We start from the raw sequence: 25840 nt of genomic DNA on the forward strand, positions 1-25840 counted from the left end.
AAAAAGTGTGTTTTTTCCAAAAAAAAGTGCGCTTGCAAGACCGATGCGCAAATAAGGTGTGACAGAAAGTATTGCAGCGACCGCCGTTTTATTCTCTAGGGTGTTAGAAAAAAATTATATATAATGTTTGGGGATAATTTTCTAGCAAAAAAAAAAAATGTTTTTAACTTGTAAACAACAAATCTCAGAAAGAGGCTCGGTCCTCGAGTGGTTAAGCAAAATGTGCACTATTAACTTTAATATTTGTGGCTTTATTCTCTTTTAGCAACTGTGAAAGCTTCTATATGTATTTAATGAGAGTGGTCTTATTTTATACATGTGTATATACTGTATATCCATATGAGTTCATATACAGAGCATTTCTTACCTCTAGCAATCTATACATGCATGCATTGTGCCATCAGATTTTGCCAGGCTTACATGTATTTGATAAAATAAGGTTAGCAAAATCTGAAGTTGTTGTTCAACAACAGGAAGCTCCAAAAAATGTAAATCCAGATATTAAAACAAGATATTAAGCATGGAACTGAACCGGTATCACCATAGTTTTTAGCATGTTCATTGGTTGCAGATAAAAACACTTATGTGTACCATATATTAAACATTTCTCTCTGACCTTCCCATATACTGTTTGTTCATATCATTGTCTTTTTTTAGGTATGGTGACATGCGTGTGACAATGGGCTGTGAAATCTTCAGTATGTGGCAGAATTTAGGTAGGACGATCATTTTCAACATATGGTTGAGCTGCAATTTAATCATAGTCATTGCTATCGTACACTTAAATGTCCTGTATGATAAGATTATACTCATTCTGTCCTGATTTATTAGAACTCTCTGACAGTTGTAAGTGACTATTATATGTTTTGGCCAGAGGATTACCTCCCACCTGCATCTGTGCCTGACTCATTAATGCTGTTTAGGGAGTCGCAAATGTTAAAATCAACATAATTCCCTAAATTCCTGTAACTAAAAAAAATGGGGTGGGGATATTATTCTTTGCTCTATTTTCTATTCTTTACAGACATTTTACATTCATTAAAGTATTTTTATTATTTTGCTGGAGATGCATGCACATAAGAAAATGTAACCTTTCCTAGAATATTGTGTAAATTGCTGCCAGCAATAATCTAGCTCTTGTCCTTGCTGCCTCCATTATTGTTGGTTCAGGCAATGAAAAATAAAACAGAGTACCTTTAATTGAACCTACATGGCAAACATAAATTACACTTCTTCTTATGAAGGTGAAGGTCTGCAGAGGCAGCACCTAGCCACACATGCATTGTGCTGCTTATATTCGGTAGCACATTCTCATGCATTATACAACCCTAGTTCCAAAAAAGTTAGGACGCTTTGTGTAAAAACTACATAAAACCAAAATGCAATGATTTGCAAATCTCATAAACTATTTTTTAATAACAATAAAAAATATATCAAATGTTTAAACTGAGAAAATGTACTATTTTAAGAAAGAAAAGGTAATTTTGAAATTGATGACAGCAACAGGTTTTAAAAAAGTTGGGACAGGGCCATGTCTACCACTATATCATTTGCTGGAGTTTTGGGAGAGGATTGTTGTCCCATGCTTGCCTGATATAGGATTCTAACTGCTCAACAGTCTTGGGTCTTCTTTATGTATTTTTGGTTTCAAGAACTGAGCACTGATAACCAGCTAGAAGGAACCTCTCCTCTTTTTGTCTGGAGGACGTAGCACTTATGGTTGGCAAAAATGTCCAATTTCGATTCTTCTGACAACAGAACAGTTTACCACTTTGGGCTAAAGCTTATTTATTATGGTTTATTGCAGAGTAGATGGCGACATTTACGAATCCCGTTCAGATACACCGTAGAGTTGATTTACTAAAACAGGAGATTGCAAAATCTTTTGCAGCTGTGCATGGTCGCCAATCAAATTCTAACTTCAGCTTGTTCAATTAAGTTTTGACAAAAAAAAATGGAAGTTGATTGGTTTCTATGCAGGACTGCACCAAATTGTGCTCTCCATGTTCAGTAAATTAACCTGTGACTCTCTATGATGCTCTTTATACCCAGTTAGGTTACTAATCTGTTGCCAATTAACCTAACTAGTTCCAAAATGTTTTTTCAGCTTTTCCTTGTTAGTACCACTTTTTGTTGCCCTTTCCCAACATTTTTGAGACATGTTGCTGCTGCCATCAATTTCAAATGTTACCTTATTTTTTTGTTAACCACTTTATCCTCCATTTTATTTTTTTGCCATACTCCACCATTGCAGCCACTGTGCTCATCATGCATGGGCTTTGTCTAGCTTTGGCCAATGTTGTTGTCTCCACAAAAGAAGGAAGTTAGACTTAAAATGTAGTTGAATAGAGTGCCAAAGCTTGTAATTACATAGAAAAAGGGAAGGTACCTATGTCCTAACAATGTTGTTGTGTAGAGGAATAGAAGTTGAGGCTATAATGGACTTTCATGGTACCGTAAGCAATCTGGATCCATGGGGTAAGTATAAAAGTTGAATTTTATTTCATTTTCAACAATATGTTAAAAACATACATGATTATTTAAAAGAAAACCTATATCTCTGTTCATTCACAAATGAGGTGAAACTGGAAAATCTGGTGTTACCGATTCACCCTATGACAACTGTACATTAGCATGCTTGACATTTTTGATGGAATTATCACCGCTTCTTTGGGAGATTTATTTTGCAGATGTGTGATGATATAGAACAGAGATCAATATCATACTATATATAAAATGAAAAAAGACATTAATCATCACAATAAATTATTTAGAATCAATTAGAAATAAAGATAACACGCATGATGACAACCCCCCATATATAGGCCCCCTTACCCAGAGCCAAACCATACGCAGAGGTCCACAAGAGAGTAGGTCTGCCCCGGCGGGCATGGGAGCCACACAAACGGGTAGAGTGGAGTGAGGGTATAATATATAATCTGATAAAAGAAAGGTTTAATTGATTTATAATCTAGTAAAAAAAGAGGGGAAATTTTAACAAAAATTTGATTAGATTTGGTTAAAGCATAAACTACTAGAGAAAGCTAAATCAGTCTAGATCAATGACCAATAACGCACCATAGCAGTAAGTGTATCGTTCCAGAAGAGATCCCTTCAAGCTATATAAACGCATAAGAAACTTTGATAGCAGCCAGAATATACTGCAAGAAACAAGGGGATACATCGATTTCTAGGGACCATCTATATAGTCAGTAGGGAATTATATATGTATAAGTACATAAAACGTTTTCCAGTTGCTCCACAAAAGGGGTCGTATACATTATGAATTGCTGATGTGGAGCTTTTTATATAGGGAAAACCAAACGTCAGTTTGGTCAGAGGATTGGGGACCACACATACTATTCTGATGGGGGGAAATATCTTCACCCAAGTCGGTCCCCATCAGAAATCCCATACCGAAATGGTTTCCTTTGTTCTTGAGGTTATTCCACCAGACCCCAGAGGAGAGAACTGAGATAAACGTATACTTCAATGCAAGACTTTGTGGATTGAACACCTCAATGCCATGATTCCCCCAGGCCTAAATGTGGTCAACTTATATAGACCCTTTTTATAATAATTATGGGTCTGTAATTTCTGGGCCTGTAACATATGTAATACACATATGCAATCTTTCAATTAGTCATTAGGCTTCATCGAGACAACTTTCATCCCCCTTTTTTTCTTTTTCTATTTTTTCTTACTCTCTGTTATGATATGCAGGGTTCCAATCCAATGGTAGTGGTTCAAAAATGTTTATATACAAATATATAGTATATTTAATTGATATGATATTTAATTAATATCTATATTTTGATGAATTTGTTTATTTCTGTATTTTTCTTTCATGCATGGTGCTATCCCCCATTTTGGCCATCTGCCGGGATATGCCATCTACCGTCATGGCCGCCATAGGGTTTTTGCCCATCTATGCTGTAATTTCTGGCATGGCGGTTACGGTTTTTCGGTTCGCCTGGCGGGTATGTGGCTCCATAGAGAGAGGGAGACTGCATCTGCGGTTCTCCCTCTCGCTGTTCCGTGGGCAACACACGGCGTGGACTTTGTATTCAGTGTGAATGCCCATTCAGGGGACCTTGCACATGCGCCGTATTCATGCATGCATTCTGCGGGGCCAGGCTCGGTGACGTCACACGCCAATCGGCCAGAGGGCATCGCCGGGCAGGAGCCACACATAAATGGGGGTTTTGCAGCATGGACATGGCTGCTGCAGTCCTGGGACTTTCTCCCCTGTGTGGATGGTAAGGCCACCCCTTCACATTTACCTATATACATCACTCTATGGCTAGTGTGGATACACGGCTTTAAAGGAATCCATCTTTTATTTTAGAGGTTTTCTCTGTGCAGGGATGGATTGGATACCTGTTTAATTGTCTGATCCCTCTTGAGGTCCCCCCCTACGTATATACCCTTTATAAGGTGAGCTCTGAGAGATTGCTTTGCTCCCCATGCATTTTATGCCTCACTGATACATTATGACGGAGATATATATAAATGTATACTTATATATGTATATTTTCTTGTATTACATCTTTATAGGATTTTGTAATCTTCACCCAATCTGTCTCAGAATTATCCTCTGGCAGAGACACTCCCCATGAAGTGTATGTGTATATATGTATATGCATGTATGTGTATATGGCATGCATATATAATTCCTTGCTGACCACTAGGGATGGGCGAACGGTTCGGGCCGAACTTCTGCTGTTCGGCCATTCAGCGAACATCCGTACAAACGGGTCATTTGACCATTTGTTCGGCCCCTCGAACTGACCACAATGCATTGCGGCGCTGAACAGTGCATTGCAAGCCCTGATTGGCTGAAACAGTGAAAGCTTCAGCCCCATCAGGGAACAGAGCACTGTCAGTCATGATTGGACACTGTCATGACTTTATGCAATCATGGCTCATTCCCGCCCCACAGTATAAAAGTATTCTTTCATTGGCAGCCATTTTCAGTGTCATTTTGGCGTGGAGAGAGATAGAACAGGGCTCTGTTCAGTGCTATTAATCTATTAGTGTGCTATACTGTGCTATTTTGCTTCAATTGTCAGTGTAGAGTATTAGTTTAGTGTTATTCTAGGGATCGTGTGAGTGTAGTGAGGAGGACCATCATTCAGCTTTGCATAGCGTGCAGCTAGAGTAGGGACAGCTCAGGTAGTTTCACTTTAGTGTAGTGAGACCGTGTCATTCATACATACATTAGTGTAGAGTAGAGACAGCTCAGATAGTTTCAGTGTAGTGTAGTGAGACCGTGTCGGTAATCCTGACATTAGTGTATAGCTAGAGTAGGGATAGTTCAGATGGCGTCAGTGTAGTGACGGTTGAACACCATCTATTTGATTGCGTTACTGCCAGTTTATGACCATTTACTTCTGTGTGCATTACTGCCAATTTAACGCCATATAGTTTTGCGTGCGTTACTCCCAATTTAACGCCATATTGTTTTGCATGTGTTACTGCCAGTTTAACACTATATAGTTCTGTGCGTCACTGTACATTTGGCGCATTATATTGCAGTATATTATAGTGTATCCGTGGAGTGTGTCTGTGTAGTGTGAGTACTCAAATTAAAGCGCACCAAACACCTCTTTACATTGATTAAAGTGCATCTACGTACAGATTTCAACTTTTTCTTTACATTTGCTTATAAGCATCTCCCCCTCCCTCCCAATAATGTCTGGAAAGGACAAGGAGATACAGACGTTTCCTTGGCATTGTAAGGGGGCCAGCAACAAATGTATCCACAGGCAAGGGTGGACGTGGTGGTCAGTCCTCAGGCAGGGCATCATTTCCTCTGTTTAGTGAGTTTGCCCGTGCTTTGCATTCACACCATGCAGAGGAGGTAGTGGACTGGCTTACTAAACTTTCCTCATCCTATGTCACGCAAGCAGAGACAAGTGTGCAGTCCCCTGCAGTTGTCAGAGTGGATAAACCTGCCTCCTTATCCACATCTATTCCTGCCATAGCACCAACATCAGCCATTGAGGAGTCAGCTGGGTTATTTGACCACAGCGTTATCTACTTGCTTTTGGTATAGGTATAGGTTTTTGCTTTTGGTATAGGTTTCATGGGCACACCCAAAGACCAATTTTTCAGCACCTGTTTGACAGGTGCATATCATTAAAATTTTTTACAGCAAGGCCAATTCTTGCTTTCATTAAGATTACCTCTATAGGGTTACGGTAGGAAGGCGCCACCGACACCCAAAGACCAATTTTTACGCATAAGTTACTTCTATCCAAAGTCACACCAGAATGTACCCAAAAAAATCTCTAATCTTGTTTCCAGTGCATTACATTGTGGCCTCATCATACACAAATAAAGGCAGTTTGCAGCGAAAATGAAATATATTTTGGCTTTATAAATGCAATTATTGCTGCAGCAGATTCTAGATATGGTACAGATCTGCCACTTTACAGGTAGACTAAGGGGACCCCCCAGGCACTATATTGTAAGGAATTTTTTCATTTTTATGCTTTCACTTTAGAAATCAAAAAATCACTGCTCATGTTCGAAAGTTCTGGTGTGAACCGAACAGGGTCCATTTGTCCCATCCCTACTGACCACCATACATTGCCTTGGACATCTGAGGTAAATGTATGGGATTGCTTTTTCCCAGGTGGAATTTTAGATGTGAGAGATGCATATACCGTATATGGTCCCTAGAAATCGATGTATCCCTTTTTCTCTTGAAGTACATTCTGGCTGCTATCAAAACTTCTTATGCATTTATATAGCTTGAAGGGATCTGTTCTGGATTGATGCACTTACTGCTATGGTGCATTATTGGTCATTAATGTAGACTGATTTAACTTTCTCTAGTAGTTTATGCTTTAACCGAATCTAATTGATTTTTTATTAAATTTCCCTCTTTTTTACTAGATAATAAATCAATTAAACCTTTCTCTTATCAGATTATATATTATATGTTGGCCAAGTCGAACTGAAGTCGCACTGACACGTGGCTTTGAAATTGTGCTACTTCAAGTGAAGTTGCATGATTTCAAAGTCTTATTCATTGTGAACGGGGGCTAAAAGGCACCATTACAAAACATTGTGTTTGCCTATACGTGCTGCCATTTTTTACTTGTAGAGTACCAGTGTTACACCACTGGGGGCAGGAGAAATAGTCCAGGGTCTGCTTTAGTATATGAACAGGGAAACTGCATAGCATAGTCAGGAAAGGCCTCCCTATGAAAACAATACTCTGTCTGCCTTGTGCCTCCAGATCAGCCCTCAAAATTTTTACTCGCCTGCTCGCATTTGGTGAGTAGAAATTAGCCTAGGGTGAGTGTGCAGCCACAGCAGGGAAGTGTCGCCAGCAGGCGGGGTTGATAGGGAGCTGATTATCCTCCCAGCAAAGCCAGGAAACTGTGGGGAAGGGAGAGGAGAGCTGGCCAGATCACGCAGAGATGGGAACTCCTTCTCTGAGACAGCTTGTATCTGAAACACTGGCAGCTGTCAAACAAAGTCCGGCTTCTTGGACCGGCTCCAATGATAGGCAGCACTCTGGTCCAATGCCAGGAAATTTAAGTAGTGAGACGTCTATGATAGGAGTCGGTCCAGGAGGCAGGACCTTGTTTGACAGCGGCCGGTGTTTCAGATACAAGCTATGTCACGGCAGGAGATCATTTCTGTGATCCAGCCGTCTCACCTCTCCGCGATTCCCCTGCAGAGATGGGCTGCATTCATGGTCACTGATGAGGCTGCATTCATGGTCACTGATGAGGCTGCATTCATGGTCACTGATGAGGCTGCATTCATGGTCACTGATGAGGCTGCATTCATGGTCACTGATGAGGCTGCATTCATGGTCACTGATGAGGCTGCATTCATGGTCACTGATGAGGCTGCATTCATGGTTACTGATGAGGCTGCATTCACGGGCACTGATAAGGCTGCGTTGATGGGCACTGATGGGCTGCATTGATGGGCACTGATGGGCTGCACTGATGGGCTGCACTGATGGGCTGCACTGATGGGCACGGATGAGGCTGCACTGATGGGCACGGATGAGGCTGCATTGATGGGCACTGATGAGGCTGCATTGATGGGCACTGATGAGGCTGCATTGATGGGCACTGATAGGGTTGCATTGATGGGCACTGATAGGCTGCATTGATGGGCACTGATAGGCTGCATTGATGGGCATTGATGGTTACTGATGAGGCTGCACTGATGGGCACTATTAGGCTGTACTGATTGGCACTGTTAGGCTGCACTGATATGCACTGATAAAATTGTTGTTAATATTTATTTTTGTAACCTAATTCTGCATAAAACATTTAACAATGTCATTTCATGAGATCATTTGCAAGGGAGAGTTTAGAGGCAGAATTAGAGGACGAGGTTGGGTGGGGAAACTGGTGGCGAGTAACTCTTAAGGCCTGGCTAGTAGCTCTGGACTTTTTGAGCCCTGCTCTAGAATGCTTCAGTGCCATTGTTTGTTATGCCATTGAGTGCACTAGTCGTTGATGTGTTAAAAATGTTTCAAAGGGTAAGTTTACGTATTAAAAAAAAAAAAAAAAAAAAGACGTACGGCCAGGCAGTTTCACACTGACAGGAAGACTCAATGAACTACCAGAGTGCTTAACAGCGCCATGGTAGTTCATTGAGAACTACAAGCCGACAGCTGCAAAGGTAGTTTATTCAGTCACAGAACTCTGCAAATGAATGACATGGCTGTGTAGGTGGAGATCCGCATGGCTGCGCTCTTTTTAAATGGTGACAGCGGGTGCGGGAAACTTCTCCCCGTACTGCTGTCACAGGGAGAGAGAGCAGCATGGAGTGGCTGCAGCTGTGGGAACATGTTGTATGTTCCACGCTAAAATTGGGTGAAACGTGTAACATGTTCCCAAAGATGAAATTATCCTTTAATTGTATTTTCTATGGTTACAAAAATATTCTTATTACAGTGCCACAAGATAAGAACACAATATTAATAAGTTACTTATATAAAATAGGCGTTTTGATCTTTAGCATGATAGTAATATTTCCTGGACAGGATTTTCAGTTCACTGAATGATTTTAGTATGGCAATAATGATTTTGACATTTAAAAGATTATTCACTTTTAGGAGATGTATACTGTATATGATATACAAGCCACTTATTAGTAGGTAGCAGTAAGTAGCAGTGTTGTTTTCTGTGACCTCTTGTGTTTTTTCACAGGTGAATACAAGTTGCACTTTATCCCAGCCTTAATTGGTCCATTTCTGGAGGTAACCCTGATACCTCAACCAGACTTGCGGAATGTTATGATCCCCATTTTCCATGACATGATGGACTGGGAGCAGAGACGAAGTGGCAACTTTAAACAGGTACCTAACATTAGAAGCAAATTCATAACATATTGTTTTCAAGCTTATGAATCTTTTGATGTTGTAAGCATGATCTTCTGAAACTGAAATCTACTAGGTGACTAGAGAGAGCTGTAGATAAAATGACCTTCATTTGCTGATTGCGAGGCTTGAATTGTGTCTTTTTGTTAGTTTTGGCAACTGAGATGAACCTGAGGTAGAAGGATTACTGATCCCTTCATTTGCTGATTGCGAGGCTTGAATTGTGTCTTTTTGTTAGTTTTGGCAACTGAGATGAACCTGAGGTAGAAGGATTACTGATCCCTATCATTCTTACCATTCACGGGAATGGAAGTCATTGATATATAACAATTTGGATTGAGGATGAAATCAAAAAATAGTGCAAACTCATTTTTTTTTATGTTGTAATGCCAACAATGATCAATGAGTTACTTCCACTATAGGGGTCTGTGATATATATTTATTTTTAGCTTTGTTTGGGTTTCCACAGAACAGCACAATGCCCTTCATTTCTGGCAGAGGTTCATATGAAGCAAGTGTTTGTGTGGCTAGTCATTTCACCAGTTACACTGTACTAAAATCATTAGTTTGTGAACATGCTTGTACTGCTTATACGCATTTTTATTAAACTGCGCAGGGCGATATCATGCAGAATAAAGTTTCATGCATTTATTTAGGCCAAACGTTCTTGACACACGAGTACGTTTTCCTATTTTCCAGCTCAGAGACTTGCTAAGTGTTCCAAGTACTTTTGCAGCTCCCACTCGATTTTTCTCCTGCTGTCTCAGACCATTTCTATACACCCACCATCATGCTGCTCCATAGGAACATCGATTTGAAACATTGTTTAACGCACACAGAATAAATGACTTTGATTTCTGTGCAGGAGCAATGTCATTAACCCTTGGGCTGATGCTCTTTAGTCTGCTTGATATTGGAACAATTGCACTGTGCTATGTAAAGGACATAATTTCTGGGTGCTCAAAATAACTTGTATTCATTCACTAATTCTGTGATTGATAGAACGCTACCATTTAAATGGACCCTGTATTTAATCCACCATTTCTTGCTGGAAAAGGGCGATTTGTATGTTTCTTGGCTTTGCTATATGGCATTAAATTGGAAGTTTGAATGCATAGATTCTGTAATTCGGTATGTTTTTCATACTTCCAGATTACAGTCAGTGTTTGCTGCTTCAGTTTTTAAACATTGACACTGATGCAAATTGGATGCGGGTTTCTCCTCATCCACTTTGCATGACTGGCTTTCAATGGAGCCGATTCACACAGCTCTGGGGTGGCCATGGTCCGAATTGCAGAAGGGTCCTGTGTGTCTTCTGGTCTGTTTCAGGTACAACTTCAACCAAAAATTTGGACCTGATTCGCACCTGAAACGGTGAACAGAAACGCGCCGGACCCCTGCTGTAAACCGCAGCTAGTGTGAACCCAGCCTTAGGCTCAGTTTACACCCATGCGCTTTTTAATGCTTTTTGAAGAAACGTGCTACAGTCCATTTAACATGGTTTCCTATGGGACACGTTCACATCTATGCTTTTCCAGCCACTGCATTTTTGGAAAGGGTCAGGGACTTTTTTTTTTAAAAGCAAAAGCAGGTGCGTTAGAGTAGAGTTTGATGGAGAAGCTGCATAAAAGCATGTAGTGTGTTTTTGCCACAATTTGCATTTTTTAATGCACTCAACAACAGATTGGTAAAAATAAAGCATAAAAATGCAAAACGCATAAAAAAATGTGCAAAAAAAGGTGTGTTCAAAAACGCAAAATGCACTGCAAAAAGCACTACAGAAATGGATCAAAAGCAAACTGCATAGGTTTGAACCAAGCCTAATATGTGTTAAATATTCACTAATGGGTATTGCTCAATTAGGAAATACTGTATTTATAAATGTTGCATACTGCAGTATTTGCACCTGCTTATATTAAAAGTATTTTTATATATGTGGAATGCAGTAGCATTAATATTCATGCCTGTTATTTTTATTGATAAATAAGTCCGTTCTGGACAATACATAGAAAGATATATATATATATATATATATATATATATATATATATATATATATATATATATATTTGATAATGTTATCAAAAAGTCTAATGGTCCCAGAACATTGTTGATGAGCCTAAGTTCTGCATTTATCTTTTATGTCATTACTTGCAGCTTTGCACAAGTAAATACTGTATATCAGTGCTTTCAGACGTTTCAGTACTTATAAATCATCTTTCCTTGATCAGGTTTCATTGGTAAAACAAAAAATCATGTAACTATTTCTGGCACAAATATCTGCTGACCTAAGAATAATTAACTGTATAAATATCATATGTTATACCATGTTTTTTTTCATGGATACAGGTATATTTATAATGCAGAAACTGGGTAAAGGTTTCCAAAATCCAGTAATGAAGGAGTGTGTCAGAATATGTCTTGCATGAAATGAAACCCTGCAGGAAAAATTAAGGCAATTTAACTGGGCTGCACTTTTTTTGTGTGTGAATCCATATATAGCGAGCTGCGTTAGCAGCAGTATCAGCTCCTGCTACTCAGCCTGTAGTTTAAAGTCACACTGTTCTATGACAGTTATCCCTGAGAACGTTCTTGTGGATCTGTGGCAGCTTAACACGGGTGACAGTGTGACCTATGACAACCCAATACTGAATTCTGATTAGCCAAGCACACAGAGGGCACTAAGCCCTGGAGGAATTCCTGCACAATAAAACAAAGCACCTTTTATGTATCTCTTTGAGGTTGAAGCAAAGCTAATTGACAAATTGGACAGCCTGATGTCTGAAGGACGAGGTGACGAAACCTACCGGGAGCTCTTCAACAGTATGTAAGTAATCCTGAAAATTTAATTCACTTGAATTTCTATACTTGGAGCAGGTGAAATAGATATGTCAATGTTCTATTACAGATCAGTCTCATCACTATATGGCTCATCTTTGTAAATGTAACAACAGGATCTGTTGGGTTGTAGTTTATTGATGAAAGAGAATGAGAGGTTTATGTGTGGGTGGTGAGTTGGCATGTTGTGTTTACTGGAAAAGGTATAAAAAGTACCAGACAGATGCTTCATTAAATGTTTTTTTCTGTGTTGGTTTAAATTGCCAAGAAATATGCTGTTTGTCATCACTCAAACTTTTGTGTATTACTGATGAGTTGTTTTTAGCAGTACTATATGACTGTGCATGTAGTATTTTCTACGTGTTTTTTAATCCCAAAATCAGTTGTGCTTTTTTGTACCATCAAGGATGGTCCTATATGAGTATAGTGAAGGTATTTTTTTCTGCTGTTCTTGTTCAGGTTTTAGAGAAGAGAATGCTTGTGAGGGATGCTGCTTCTCTGTACTTGCTGTGTATGATGCTTCTGGCATCCTCTAATTAGCAGAATAGAAAGCTGCTGTTAATCTCTAATAAAATACTTATCGCTTTTAAAGTGCTATGAGCTTCTAAATGACTGAAGACCTTTCATCACTTTTCGGTATTTCATTAATTCTGAATTTAGAGTGAACGTGGATTTTTTTAATGAAATGAAAACCAGTTTCAGTGTTAATTTTTTACTTTACAACCAACACAACAGTTTATGCCTGTGTGTCAAAGTTGCTGTTTTTGCAACTCTATTTTTTCTTTAATGGCTATTTATTTTTATTTTAATAAATAAGCCTTTTTTGTTTGCATTGCCTGCATCCTGTCTGATAAACTATTGATTAGGCAACAAGACTTTTCTGTGGATGGACTGAGAGGCACAGAAATGCAATGTCTCATGATAATGTATTTAAGTTTGGGAAATCGGTTTTAACGTTTAATTCTATGCCACTGTATTATATACAACTTTTTGTTCAAGCAAGTTATATTCATTTACATCCGCCATGTATTTATTTACTGCTAGCCTGTATGCAAGTGATAATAATAGCAGCAGCCATAGTATTTACCTAAATAACCATTCAGGAAAAAGTCCAACACTGATCTAATGAAGGGCAGCCATGCCATTTGAGGCCTGTTCAAGAAACCAGCTCTTAATGTGGTTATGTGGGCAGCAGTTGGCAGCAGTAAATTTAGTGCAGCTGCCACCTGTGATAAAATCTTGTAAAGAAAGAAAGGAGTGATGGCTTCAGTAATTGTTTGGCAATTTTGGATACCTGCTGCAGACTGTTAAAAATATATATTACTTAAAACTGAGACTGTATTCACGATTGTACTATATTTTAATTAAACAGGTAGTAAACTTTGAATGTATGTACATGGTATATAATATTTATAGTGCTGTTAACAGTCCGTTATCAATTTTAAAGTTCCCATGCCTGTACATAACATGCCTTGAAAAATTATCCAGACCCTATTTACTAATTTTATTTCATTCATAGACTGAAATTATATTATGTGATAGGGGAAAGTGGATGGTGTGCTGCATTAGAAAAGTAAAAAAACAGAAGCATATAAAAAGTGTGCTATTCTTGTAAGAATTTAATACTTGGGTTATGTTTCTTAGTTTACCCAAGGTAAACTTAAAAAATCCTGATGAAGTAGTGGCGATGTTAAACGTAGTGGTCGGTGCTCTCCAGTACTTGAATCGTGGGATGGGTATCCCCATCAGTCCCCTTCCTTAACATTCTTTTCCAAATCAAAAATTTAGATAACCTGGACACTGCTGAGGTCAGATTTTATGCAACAGTAGCAGTCACTCTCAACTAGCAGTCCCTACTTTGCTCAATGCTGGCTTTTGATAAGGAGATTGTGATACCAAGACAAGGCTTGGCTTTTAAACTGGGGATGTTAATTTCATTCTTGCAGGATTTCACGCTGACAAGTGTGAGATATCAGTATGATCAAGAAATAGTTGCCTTACATTTGGCCTTCACCAGTAAATTATTTAAATAATTGCCACATTTTATGGAAAATAACTCCAAGGTTTTATAGGGGAAAACCAATATCGGCTGTGGAATAAAAGATTGAAGAACATTGCATAAAGAATACAGTACAAATGTCTAAATTAGGAAAAGGATACAAAACAAAGTCTAAAGGCCATATTTAAAAAGCAGTGAATCTGACAATCACTAAGCATTTGCTGCAGGAAAATTTCCTAGGTGCACGTGGTTTGACAGTGATTCACACCCAGTGAATCTTTAGTGAAAAGTCACATTCACCACTTTATGTATGTGCACCTTAGGGCCCATTCACACTAGGTGCAGTTACCTGTGTTTTTCTACACACTAACACAGGAAGTACATGAAAATGTACTGTGCAGTTTAAGTTTTTTTTCCAGTTCTTTTTTGGCAAAAAATAAAGAGAAACGCTTTCTAATTCATACAGTGGGGAAAATATTTATTTGATCCCCTGCAGATTTTGTAAGTTTTACATAGAATTTGATCCCCCTACCAACCAACAATAATTCTGGCTCCCACAGACTGGCTACAGTATGTGCGCGTGTGGTACACAGATTAGTCCTGTCAATTTAAGAAGGTGCTCCTAACGACAGCTCATTGTGTGTATAAAAGACACCTGTCCACAGAACTTTTCTTCCATTGAAACCTCACGATCATGGACAAAACCAAAGAGCTGTCAAAGGAAGTCAGGGACAAGATTGTAGACCTGCACAAGGCTGGAATGGATCACAAGACCATGCAGGTCATCATGCAGCATTTCACCTCATGGGGTAAGGATGATCATGAGAAAAGTGAGGGATCAGCCCAGAACTACACAGGAGGAGCTTGTGAATGATCTCAAAGCAGTTGGGACCACATTTACCAAACAAACCATTGGTAACATAATATCCCATAGAACATAGGGCGCTTCTGTTTAGAAGATTAATCCTCAAATGTGGAGAAGTAGTGTCTGGACCTCCCTGGGCTGGCTCACCATATCCACCCCCTCTCTCTCTGCTGGTTAGCTAAATGAGACAGAGCCACAGGGACAGGAACTGAACCACATGTGACGATCGGACATGACTGTTCTACACTGTGATTTTGTAAATGCAATCTACTTTGGTTGTCATTATACGTTTTTAATACTGCACTTAGAGGCGCCTTCTCCTCTACTCATCCCAATACAATATGCCGCCATGGATTGAAATCCTGCAGCACCCGCAAGGTCCTCCTCCTCAAGAAGACACATGTACAGGCCCATCTGAACTTTGCCAATTAACATCTAAATGATTCAGAGAAGGATTGGGAGAAAATGCTGTGGTCAAATGAGACCAAATTTTATCTCTTTGGCATTAACTCAACTCGCTGTGTTTGGAGGAAAAAATGCTGACTTTGACCGTAAGAACACTATCCCTACAGTCAAGCACGGAGGTGGAAACATTATGCTTTGGGCTTTTCCTCTGCTAAAGGTACAGGATGACTTTGCTGCATTGATGGAGCCAATGGACCATGTATTGTAAAATATTGGATGAGAACCTTCTTCCCTCAACCAGAACACTGAAGATGGTTCGGGGATGGGTCTTCCAGCATGACAATGACCCAAAACGTACCACCAAGACAAAGAAGTGGCTCAAGAAGAAGCACATTAAGGTCATGGAGTGGCCTAGCCAGTCTCCAGACCCTAATCCTATAGCAAATATATAGAAGGAGCTGAAACTTCGAGTTGCCAAGCGACAGCCAAGAAACCTTAAGGATTTAGAGAAGACCAAAATTACTCCTGAGATGTGTGCAAACCTGGTAACCAACTAAAAAATAGTCTTACCTCTGTGCTTCCCAACAAGGGTTTCTCCACCAAGTACTAAGTCATGTTTTGCTTGGGGATCAAATACTTATTTTACTCACTGAACTGCAATTAAATTTATAACATTTGTATCATGTTTTTTGGGGCATTTTTGGTTGATATTCATTTTTTTCATTTAAAATACACCTATGATAAAAATTATAGACCCTTCATTTCTTTGTAAGTGGGCAAACTTGCAAAATCTGCAGGGGATCAAATAATTATTTTACCCACTGTATGTACTGTCATTCTGTCAATGATTGTTCTACACAGGCATCATTTTCATGATCCTTTATTTTTAATATAACCTATTTGTATTCTAGTGTGTGAATCTAAAGCCAGCCATGTATGGATCGGCCTACTAAACCTGTTGGATTTGGATCCATGTATGGGTACTGTGGTTGTACGGAAGGTGATCTACCTATCGACTTCTGTACAACCACCCTGTTGGATTTTCTTTACACGTTCACTGCCACAGGCTATAGCCTGCAATGCTGATCAGTGTATTCAAACGGCAGAGAATACAATAGCTCAGCAGAGAGGACAACCCCCGTCCACCTTGTTCAAACCACTGGTTGAACGAAAAAAATGGACTCATCTGAGGGCTGCTTTAGGATGTACTGTACATGAATGTTTTGGAGCCCAGTCACATTTGACCACTACTGCTGGTTCTTGTAACCAAACAGCTGGTCTGTGCCCCTGCTGTGGCAGGTGGATGCACCTGTTTGTAGGTACTCATGTGCCGCCTTGCACAGTCCTACAATTGGGCACAGCAGAACACAGGCAAAATGTACAGAGCCATTGAGAGTGGCTCTGTACCAAGTGATTTCTGTGACCAGTCACAGAGATTACAAGTGTAAGCAATGTAGTACTGTTTACATTGGTGAGATTTCTCTTACTCTCACAACAGAGGAAGGAAAGAAAGAATTAATTCATTCATTCAATTCTTAAACTTTGTGATCTAATGTAGGGCTGGGTACTTAAAGGGCCGCCAGCCACCAATAATGGAGGGTAGAGATGGGGGTTTCAAATTGTCACAGATCACCAGTGATTGAGGGATTTTTTTTTTTTAAATTTCCACTGACCACTAATAGTTGCGGAATTGATTTTGGGCTGTTTAAGATTTTGGGTTTATCCCTGACATCTAGCTACTGCACAATTTCAGTGCAATGCAATTTCATCCTCTATGGAACTTTCTTCCACTAATAACGGAATACTTGCACTTGGTTTCAGTTTTAACCACCTCAAGATTGGCATTTTTTTTTTTAATTTCCAAAAAGTGTGGCAAAAATAAGATCACTTTGGGGATGTTAACAATGTCCTGGCATTTGTATGTTATGCTTTAAAGGTTTTTCCTTTTTTAGATTGTAAAAAAAAAAAAAAAACGACAAGTAATAATTAAACGCCACCAAAAGAATGCTCTATCTGTCTTAAATAAAAAAAATATATATAAAATGAATTTGGTTACAGTGTTGCATGACCAAATAATTGGCAGTCAAAATATCACAGCACCAAAAAATGGCCTGGACTCAAAGTGGGTGTAACATGCTGGTCCTGAAGTGGTTATGGAACAAATACACTTTTATGTTTTTTTGTTTTTTTTTTCTTTGTAATTGCTTTGGGTAAAGGCTGGTGCTGTGAGACATTGTGACACATGGACTGTTCAGCAGATGATTTTGTATTGACTAGCTGAGGACAAAGTACAAGTTCAACTAACTGTGCAGAAAGGCCTTGTGCTGTGTCATTCATTGTACGTTCTGTTCCTGAAGCCAATTAACATCCTAAATGCGGTCAGCAGTATTACAGATTGGGTTATATTGATCACATTTCTAGTGTTCCTAGCAATGCAGCGAAGGATAAACAGATATTCCTTGATCTATTACAGAAACTCTTTTAAACTTCTGTTATTACTCATGATTTTTTGGACCGCTGTCTTTTTTTGGAGTGTATCTCAATATAAGGTAACAGGTTTCAGACAGAACAGAAAAAAATGTATCTCTTCTCTGGGGAGAGATACATATTGTCTGAAATATCTCCTCCACATTCTCATAACAGACCCTAACAAACCCCTTTCCAGCTCTATCAGAATTTAAAAAATAAAAGTTTTTGAAGTTTGTCTTTACAACTTATTTAAAAACAATAGTTTCACACTTGCTTAATGTTTTCATTGTGTGTGTAATCAGAACATTTTTTTATCAATGCCTTCCTGGATTAGAATTCCTCTGTTTGGGCCATATCCTAGGTAAGAGACTTTTACAGCAAAGTAAATGCATGCAGCTCTTTCACAGTTCACAGTAGGTTCAATTCACAACACTTTAACACCAGCCTAAGGCCTGCCATACATTATACAATTCTCTTGTATAATTTTCCTTTAGATTTACCAAAACCATATAATATGAGGTCAACCCTAAACACTTTCAATTTGTATGCAACCAGCCAGGCCCCTACACTACATCGTTTAAGGTAAATCTAAAAGAAATCAAATGAGAAAATTGTATAATGTATGGCCAGCGTAAGGCCTCATACACACTATTAGATTTTCTGCAGATTTTTGTCTTCAGAGTTACCAAAACCATATAATATGAGGTCAAACCTCAATTCAGGCTGGCCAGACATTATACAATTTTCTTGTACAATTTTCCTTTAGATTTACCAAAACCATATCATTTGAGGTCAAACCTAAACACTTTCAATTTGTATGCAATCGGGCAGGCCCTTGCACTACATGGTTTTGGTAAATCTAAAAACAAAAATCTGCAGAAAATCTAATAGTGTGTATGGGGTCTAAGTCGCTCTATTTTTGGCCATGTGACCAAATTTTTTGCACTCAACTTAATTTGACTGTCAAAAAAGTTTACTTACCCTTGAGTATTGGCTTTGAATCCAGTGTCATGCATTATGAGAGTTCAGTGGATTTATTACTTGCCTTAACCTTGAATTTCAGCCTAAAGGGTACCTTCTATATATTTGCCTTAAAGTGTTTGTAAAAGCAGAAGTTTTTTTTTTTTTTTTTTTACCTTACTGCATTTTATACAGTAAGGTAAAACACCTTCTGCATGCAGCTTCCCCCACAGGCCTCCATAAATACATACCTTATCGTGAGCTTGATCCAGTGATGTGCACAAGAACCAAGGCTTTCCCTGGTCTTTCAATCATCATTATCTTCAAATCGAGCCAGTGACGAGGGAGCGGGAGACAAATCTGAGCATGCACGAGTGCTCCCATAGTAAGCGGCTTGCGCTGGGGGCACATTTTTTGGTGGGGGGGGCGGAGCCAGGAGCGCTGGCAGGGACAGCAGAAGAAGAGGATTGAGGCTGCTCTGTGCAGAACCATTGCATAGAGTAGGTAAGTATGACATTTTTTATTTTAAGAAACAAAAAAAAACAACAACACGGCTTTACAATTACTTTAACACACAGTTAGGGGTCTGTGTATAAAACATTCACAGAATGAATGTAACAAACTTTTCTACAGCTCAAGCGAAAATTGCTGTATACTTTATAATTATCTTCTAGGATCATAAGTACCGTCTAGTGGTCATAATGCATTTTTTTTAAAAACGCATTATGGACGCTAGATGGTGATTACGCTCATTGGAAATAATTATGTTACACAGAATACAGCTCACTTCATTAGAGCCGTGCAGATGGTTGTCATATTTATCCATTGAGCTATTTATACATTTTTCATTTTACAGTCACATTTCCAAAAGGCTGAAGTAAGATTATGATCTGCAGTAGGAGTCTTTCTGACCCATATATGTGAAAAATATCACCGTATTTAGGCTTAATATGTCCTAATCATCATCCAGTCTATGGGAACCTCTTGATTTTGTACTTCACCGTATCCATAGACCATAGTGCGCATATTCTGTATGTGTGCTCACTAATGGAAAGAGCTGTGGTTTGTGTAATATGGCAGATAATATATATGTATCATAAGGTACTGAACTAATCAGCCAATATGATTTAGGTTCATTTTTGTTTTTGACAATACACATTTAAATATAATTTGTAACTGCAGAACAATGTAAACAATACCTATGTTGCACTTTGAATCAGGAGATCTCTTGTGGTTGTTCATCTAAAAAAAAACCACGGTGTAAAAAGAGTGATGAAACCTGTTTGATGTGTACTGTACCCATGCACTTGTGCTAATGCAATGTTTATATTTCAGCTTATTAAAAAAAATTGAGCGGGAAACATGGAGAGAAAGTGGTGTATCATTAATTGCCACTGTAACACGACTTATGGAGAGACTGCTGGACTACAGGTGAGCGGTTGATAACCTTGCAAGAAAATCCTACTAATGCTAAGAAAGGGTTGATGTGCTTGGAAATACAGCCATTTTATTTGGAGAAATGTCTTGGTGTAGGAAATACAACAGATGTTTGTAACTGACGGAACTTGAGGCACGCATTGTCTACTCAGACCCTGAATTAATTAAAAAATATATCTTTTGAGGTTGTAGGAATGTCAGGAGCAGATTTTTCATTAAGCAGGATGGTATGCCTATAAGTGATACTTTAGGAAGGACACTTGAAATGACATCCAGGTTTGATGTGTGTTATACACAAGCTACTGGGACCTCCTACAACACAGGGTAGGACCCAGACAGCCAGATCTCCATCTCTGTTGCAGCATGGTGACAATGGCTGCTGTATAAACATAACCTAGAAACAAACACTACAGACTTAGTTTAAAATGATGTTGTCCCAATATTGTTACTTATTTAACCGCTTCAGCCCCGGAAGAATTTACCCCCTTCCTGACCAGAGCACTGCGTCGTTTTAACTGACAATTGCGCGACCGTGTGACATTACACCAAAACAAAATTGACGTCCTTTTTTTCCCACTAATAGGACTTTCTTTTGGTGGTATTTGATCACCTCTTCTCTTCGGTTTTTATTTTTTGCGCTATAAACTAAAAAAAAAAAAGAGACAATTTTGAAAAAAAAGCAATATTTTTTACTTTTTGCTATAATAAATATTCCCAAAAAATATATAAAAAACCAAAATTTTTCCTCAGTTTGGGCCGATATATATATATTCTTCTACATATTTTTGGTAAAAAAAAAAAAAAAAATCGCAATAAGCATATATTGATTGATTTGTGCAAAAGTTATAGCGTCTACAAAATAGGGGATAGTTTTATGGTACTTTTATTATATTTCTTTTTTATTAGTAATGGCGACGATCTGTGATTTGCGTCATTATGGCGGACACATCGGACACATCGGACACTTTTGACACTATTTTGGGACCATTGTCATTTATACAGCGAGCAGTGCTATAAAAATGCACTGATTACTGTGTAAATGACACTGGCAGGGAAGGGGTTAAACACTAGGGGCGATCAAGGGGTTGTGTTCCCTCACTGTGTTCTAACTGAAGGGGAGATGGGACTGTCTAGGGGAGATGACAGATCGCTGTTCATACTTTGTATGAACAGACGATCAGTCTCTTCTCTCCTCAGAAAACCGTGATCTATGTGTTTACACACACAGATCCCGGTTCTCGGTGTGTCACGAGCGATCGTGGGAGCCCGCCGGGCACTCGCATCGGCTTCGGGGACAAGCAGCGGGTGCGCGTACGCCCCTAATGGCCACAGGGCCAAGCGACGTTGCATAACGTCATTTCGCCCAGCCGTGCCATTCTGCCGCAGTAAAACTGCGGCGGCTGGTCGGCAAGTGGTTAAAGGCTAAGTTCACCTTTCCAGAAAAATAAATAAATGCACATCTTTCTGCAGGAAAAAGGGGGGTATTTTTTATTAATTTTTTTTTTTTTTTTACAAGAGCCTGCAGAGCATTGCACTCGCGATCACTGTATTATAGGTGCAGTGTTAGAATTCTGCATTCACTGCCTAGAGTTCTCTGTCCGTGCCTCTGTACAGGCAGACAGTTCCCGAGCTGTAGGCAATGTGAATGAACTATGAGCATGCTGGTCAGTGCACTTGCAGTTCATTGATACTACAAGTACATCTGCCACGGTGGTTTATTATTATTATGCAGAATTTATATAGCGCCAACAGTTTACGCATTGCTTTACAATATAAAAGGGAGACAATACAGTTACAATACAATAACATACAAGAGGATTAAGAGGGCCCTGCTCAGAAGAGTTTACAATCTAATAGGGTGGGGCAGGTGGTACAAAAGGTTGTAACTGTGAGGAATGAGCTGATGGAAGTGGTAAAATATTAGTTGGAGACGTGATAAGCTTCCCTGAAGAGATGAGTTTTCAGGGATTGCCTGAAGGTAGCTAGAGTAGGAGATAGCCGGACAGGTTGAGGTAGATAGTTCCAGAGGATAACAGAGGCTCTGGAGAAATCCTGGAGATAAACATGGGAGGAGGAGACAAGGGAGCTTGAGAGTAGGAGGTCTTGAGAAGAGCGGAGAGGATGGTTTGGGCGATATTTGGAGACAAGATTGGTGATGTAGCTTGGGGCAGAGTTGTGAATGGCTTTGTATCTTGTGGTTCGTATTTTGAATTTAATTCGCTGGGCGATTGGGAGCCAGTGTAGGGATTGGCGGAGAAGGGTGGTAGACACTGAGCGGTTGGTAAGGTGGATAAGTCTCACAGCAGCATTCATAATAAACTGAAGAGGGAATAGCCTATGGAGAGGTAGGGCAATGAGAAGGGAGTTGCAATAGTCAAGGCGAGAGATAACAAGGGGGGAAATGAGGAGCTTGGTAGTTTTATTTGTTAAAAAGGGGTGTATTTTAGAGATGTTACAGAGGTGAAGTCTACAAGCTTTTGACAATGATTGGATTTGGGACTGAAAGGACAGGTCCGAGTCTAGGATTACACCTAGTACCCTGACATTAGGGGAAGGATTGATGATTGCATTTTTGATTTTGATGGAAAAGTCATGGAGGGGGGCACGGGCAGGGGGGAATATTAATAGCTCAGTTTTAGAGAGATTTCGTTTAAGGAAGTGGTGCAACATCCATGCTGATATGTCGGTAACTTCAGTTAGTAAGTTAGTAATAAACAGTAATGTAAGTTGGTATTCATTTACAAATTCCTCTGCCTGCACAGCCATGCTGTTTTCAAAACGTGTGTCAGAAACCATGAAATCAGACCGAGACAGAAGTACAGTTAAATCACACTTGTTTAATAATAAAAGTAAAAAGAACAAAAGTAGTCAAAACACAGCCAATGTTCAGTAACCGGAATGGATAGTCAGCCAAGCCAGAAGTCAGGGATCAAAGTAGTGAAACAGCAAGCAGGATCCGGAGCCAGAAGGGATGCCAGCAAAGCCAGTCTTTAAACAGGAACACAAGAGATGTTACTTGTCATGTTGACCAAGGTGAAGGCAGAGCTCCTCTGAACTGGACGGCTTAAGTAGGCAGGACTGACGAGCAGGATATCAACAACAGCTGAGTAATGCCGCGTACACACGGTCGGAATTTTCGACCGGACGGGTCCGACAGACTTTCCAGCGTACTTCTGACGGACTTTTGCCGGACTTCCGACAGACTTTTTAACAAACGGACTTGCCTACACACGATCACACCAAAGTCCGACGGATTTGTACGTAATGACGTACACCGGACTAAAATAAGGAAGTTGATAGACAGTAGCCAATAGCTGCCCTAGCGTTGATTTTTGTCCGTCAGACTAGCATACAGACGAGCAGATTTCTGAGTCCGGCTGAGTTACGACGTAAAGATTTGAAGCAAGTTCCAAATCTAAAGTCCGTCAGATTTGCGACTGGAAAAGTCCGCTGAAGGTCCGGTGAAGCCCACACACGATCGGATTGTCCACCGAAAAGTCAGACCCTCTGTACGCGGCATAACTGTAGAGAGATAGGAGCTAGCAATTAGCCGACAGCTGAGCAGCCAGCTCAGAGAAGGAAGGGCTGAGCCCAGCCCTGACAATGTGACAGCGGGAGTGGTGAGAAGAACCTCCATTCACTGTCACAGGCCCATGCTAAATAGTAACACGTCACATCCTAAATATGAGGATAACAAGTAGCATGTTACTAAAGGTGAACCTATCCTTTCAATTCCTATTTTACTCTGTACAAATTGGCAATTAAAGGAACTTGTTAAGGATTAAAAAAAAAAAAACCTGTATCTATTTAAAATCCTATCTACCCTTTTTCCTCTGGCCATTCATTTTTCCCTGATTTTTTGAAAACTATACTTTCTTATTTGGTTTTCACCAATTTAGATTTTTTTTTGTAACAATGCATTAATTAAAATGTTTTTAAAACCCTTTTTCTATTAATAAATATTTTTGCAAAGGTCTCTGCTGGGAACATAATATTAGGGTCATTTATAAATTGGACAAATTATAGATTATAATATACATTTTTTTGATAGTATTCAAATGAATTACTACACCTATTTGCATATAGATTGCAAAGAAATAAAACAATGTATGCAAAAACCGTATTGCCAAAAAAGTATTTTTCCTTCAGAAAAAAGTACATGCATTATTTTGTTTTATTTAAATTAATGGCAAGTTGTAAAATATAAAAATTGGTCTCGGGGAATCGCCTGTTGCTTCGGACAAATTTCTGCAGTCAAAAGGTTTTGTGCATGGAGTTTGCATGTTCTCCCTGTGCTTGCGTGGGTTTCCTCCGGGTAATCCCACACTCCAAAGACATGCTGGTAGGTTAATTGGCTTCAGTCTAAATTGCCCCCTAGCACATATAGGAACCTTAGACTAAGCCCACGTTCACATTGAGCCAATTTGGCATGCGATTTGACATGTCAAATCGGTGGCTATTGCCGGAAATGGCACCAAGTCAGTGTGACACCGACTTTGACTTCAGCTGAACTCAAGCATTTTGAGGACAGGGATTGATGTGAATGTATGATATATGTGATGGATAAATTGTCAGCACTATTGTCAGAACGATATAAACATTTGTAATAAATTTGCAGTACAACTGTAAGTGTGAAAATTTGATTAAATAAAAAAAAAAGTTTTTGCATGCTGTGTGAAGTGATTGGAAAAAGTCCTTTAAAGGGTAAGTTCATCTTTACAGAAAAATCTGTAGGGTGGACTTACACAGGACCCCCAACTCTGTCCCCCCCCCCAGTCCTGCTGACCTGCATGGTGGCGATCACCCATTCTGAGCCCCGGTATAGCTGCCTCATGGCTCTGGGGCTTAGAAATCCCTGGAGCTTAATCTCCTAAACGTACGCCATCAGGAGGTATGTTTAGGAGCATTCTAATTGGTCTGTGTCGTCACATGGGCGGTGCGACCAATCGGAACTCGCGTAGCCCGTCCTAGCAGCAGGGAAGAAGAAGAGAGAAAGCTGAGAGAATTTCTAAGCCCTGGAGCCATGAGGCTGCTATACTGGGGCTCAGAACGGGCGATTGCCGCCATGCAGGTCAGCGGGACTGGGGAGGTGGAGGTTCTGTTTAAGTTCACCTTACAGATTTTTCTGTAAAGGTGAACTTACACTTTAAGCAATGTCACAGGGATGTGGAGTGGTGGGTTTTCAAGTGCTAGATTGCCTGTGCCTATAGGCTTCCAAGATTTAAATCTGGGGGGTCTTAGAGACCCTGATACCCTTAATTTAAATGCCATATACTAGCTTACCATTATCCCAAAAGATAATGGTTCTCTACAAACATCTGCCCTATCAGTTGTGTTGAGTACAAGATTTATGGGTTCATTACTTGCCATGCTTTGCAGACTTTTTGCTAGCTATGATGGAATTCATCACAACACAAGTAAAAAATATCCTGTATATAGACTTCCTTGGAACATAAACATTGATGGATATTCAAATTAAAAAAATCTGTACAACAAATGTAATAAA

General features: G+C 39.5%; 1 protein-coding gene across 2 annotated transcripts in view; it reads left to right on the forward strand.

Moving 5' to 3' along the window:
- Positions 1 to 25840, forward strand: part of DOCK4 (dedicator of cytokinesis 4) — a 501293-nt gene that overhangs the window by 355099 nt on the left and 120354 nt on the right. Inside the window, exons 30-34 of one of the 2 annotated variants that reach the window (XM_073619893.1) lie at positions 658 to 716; positions 9192 to 9340; positions 12103 to 12188; positions 18272 to 18298; positions 20233 to 20328. In XM_073619893.1, coding sequence (XP_073475994.1) covers positions 658 to 716; positions 9192 to 9340; positions 12103 to 12188; positions 18272 to 18298; positions 20233 to 20328 — 417 coding nt within the window. The remainder of the gene's footprint in view (positions 1 to 657; positions 717 to 9191; positions 9341 to 12102; positions 12189 to 18271; positions 18299 to 20232; positions 20329 to 25840) is intronic. The other variant, XM_073619894.1, reaches the window with a different exon arrangement.

Source organism: Aquarana catesbeiana, linkage group LG03 (genome assembly GCF_042186555.1).
Source record: "Aquarana catesbeiana isolate 2022-GZ linkage group LG03, ASM4218655v1, whole genome shotgun sequence".
NCBI classification, from domain to species: Eukaryota; Metazoa; Chordata; class Amphibia; order Anura; family Ranidae; genus Aquarana; species Aquarana catesbeiana.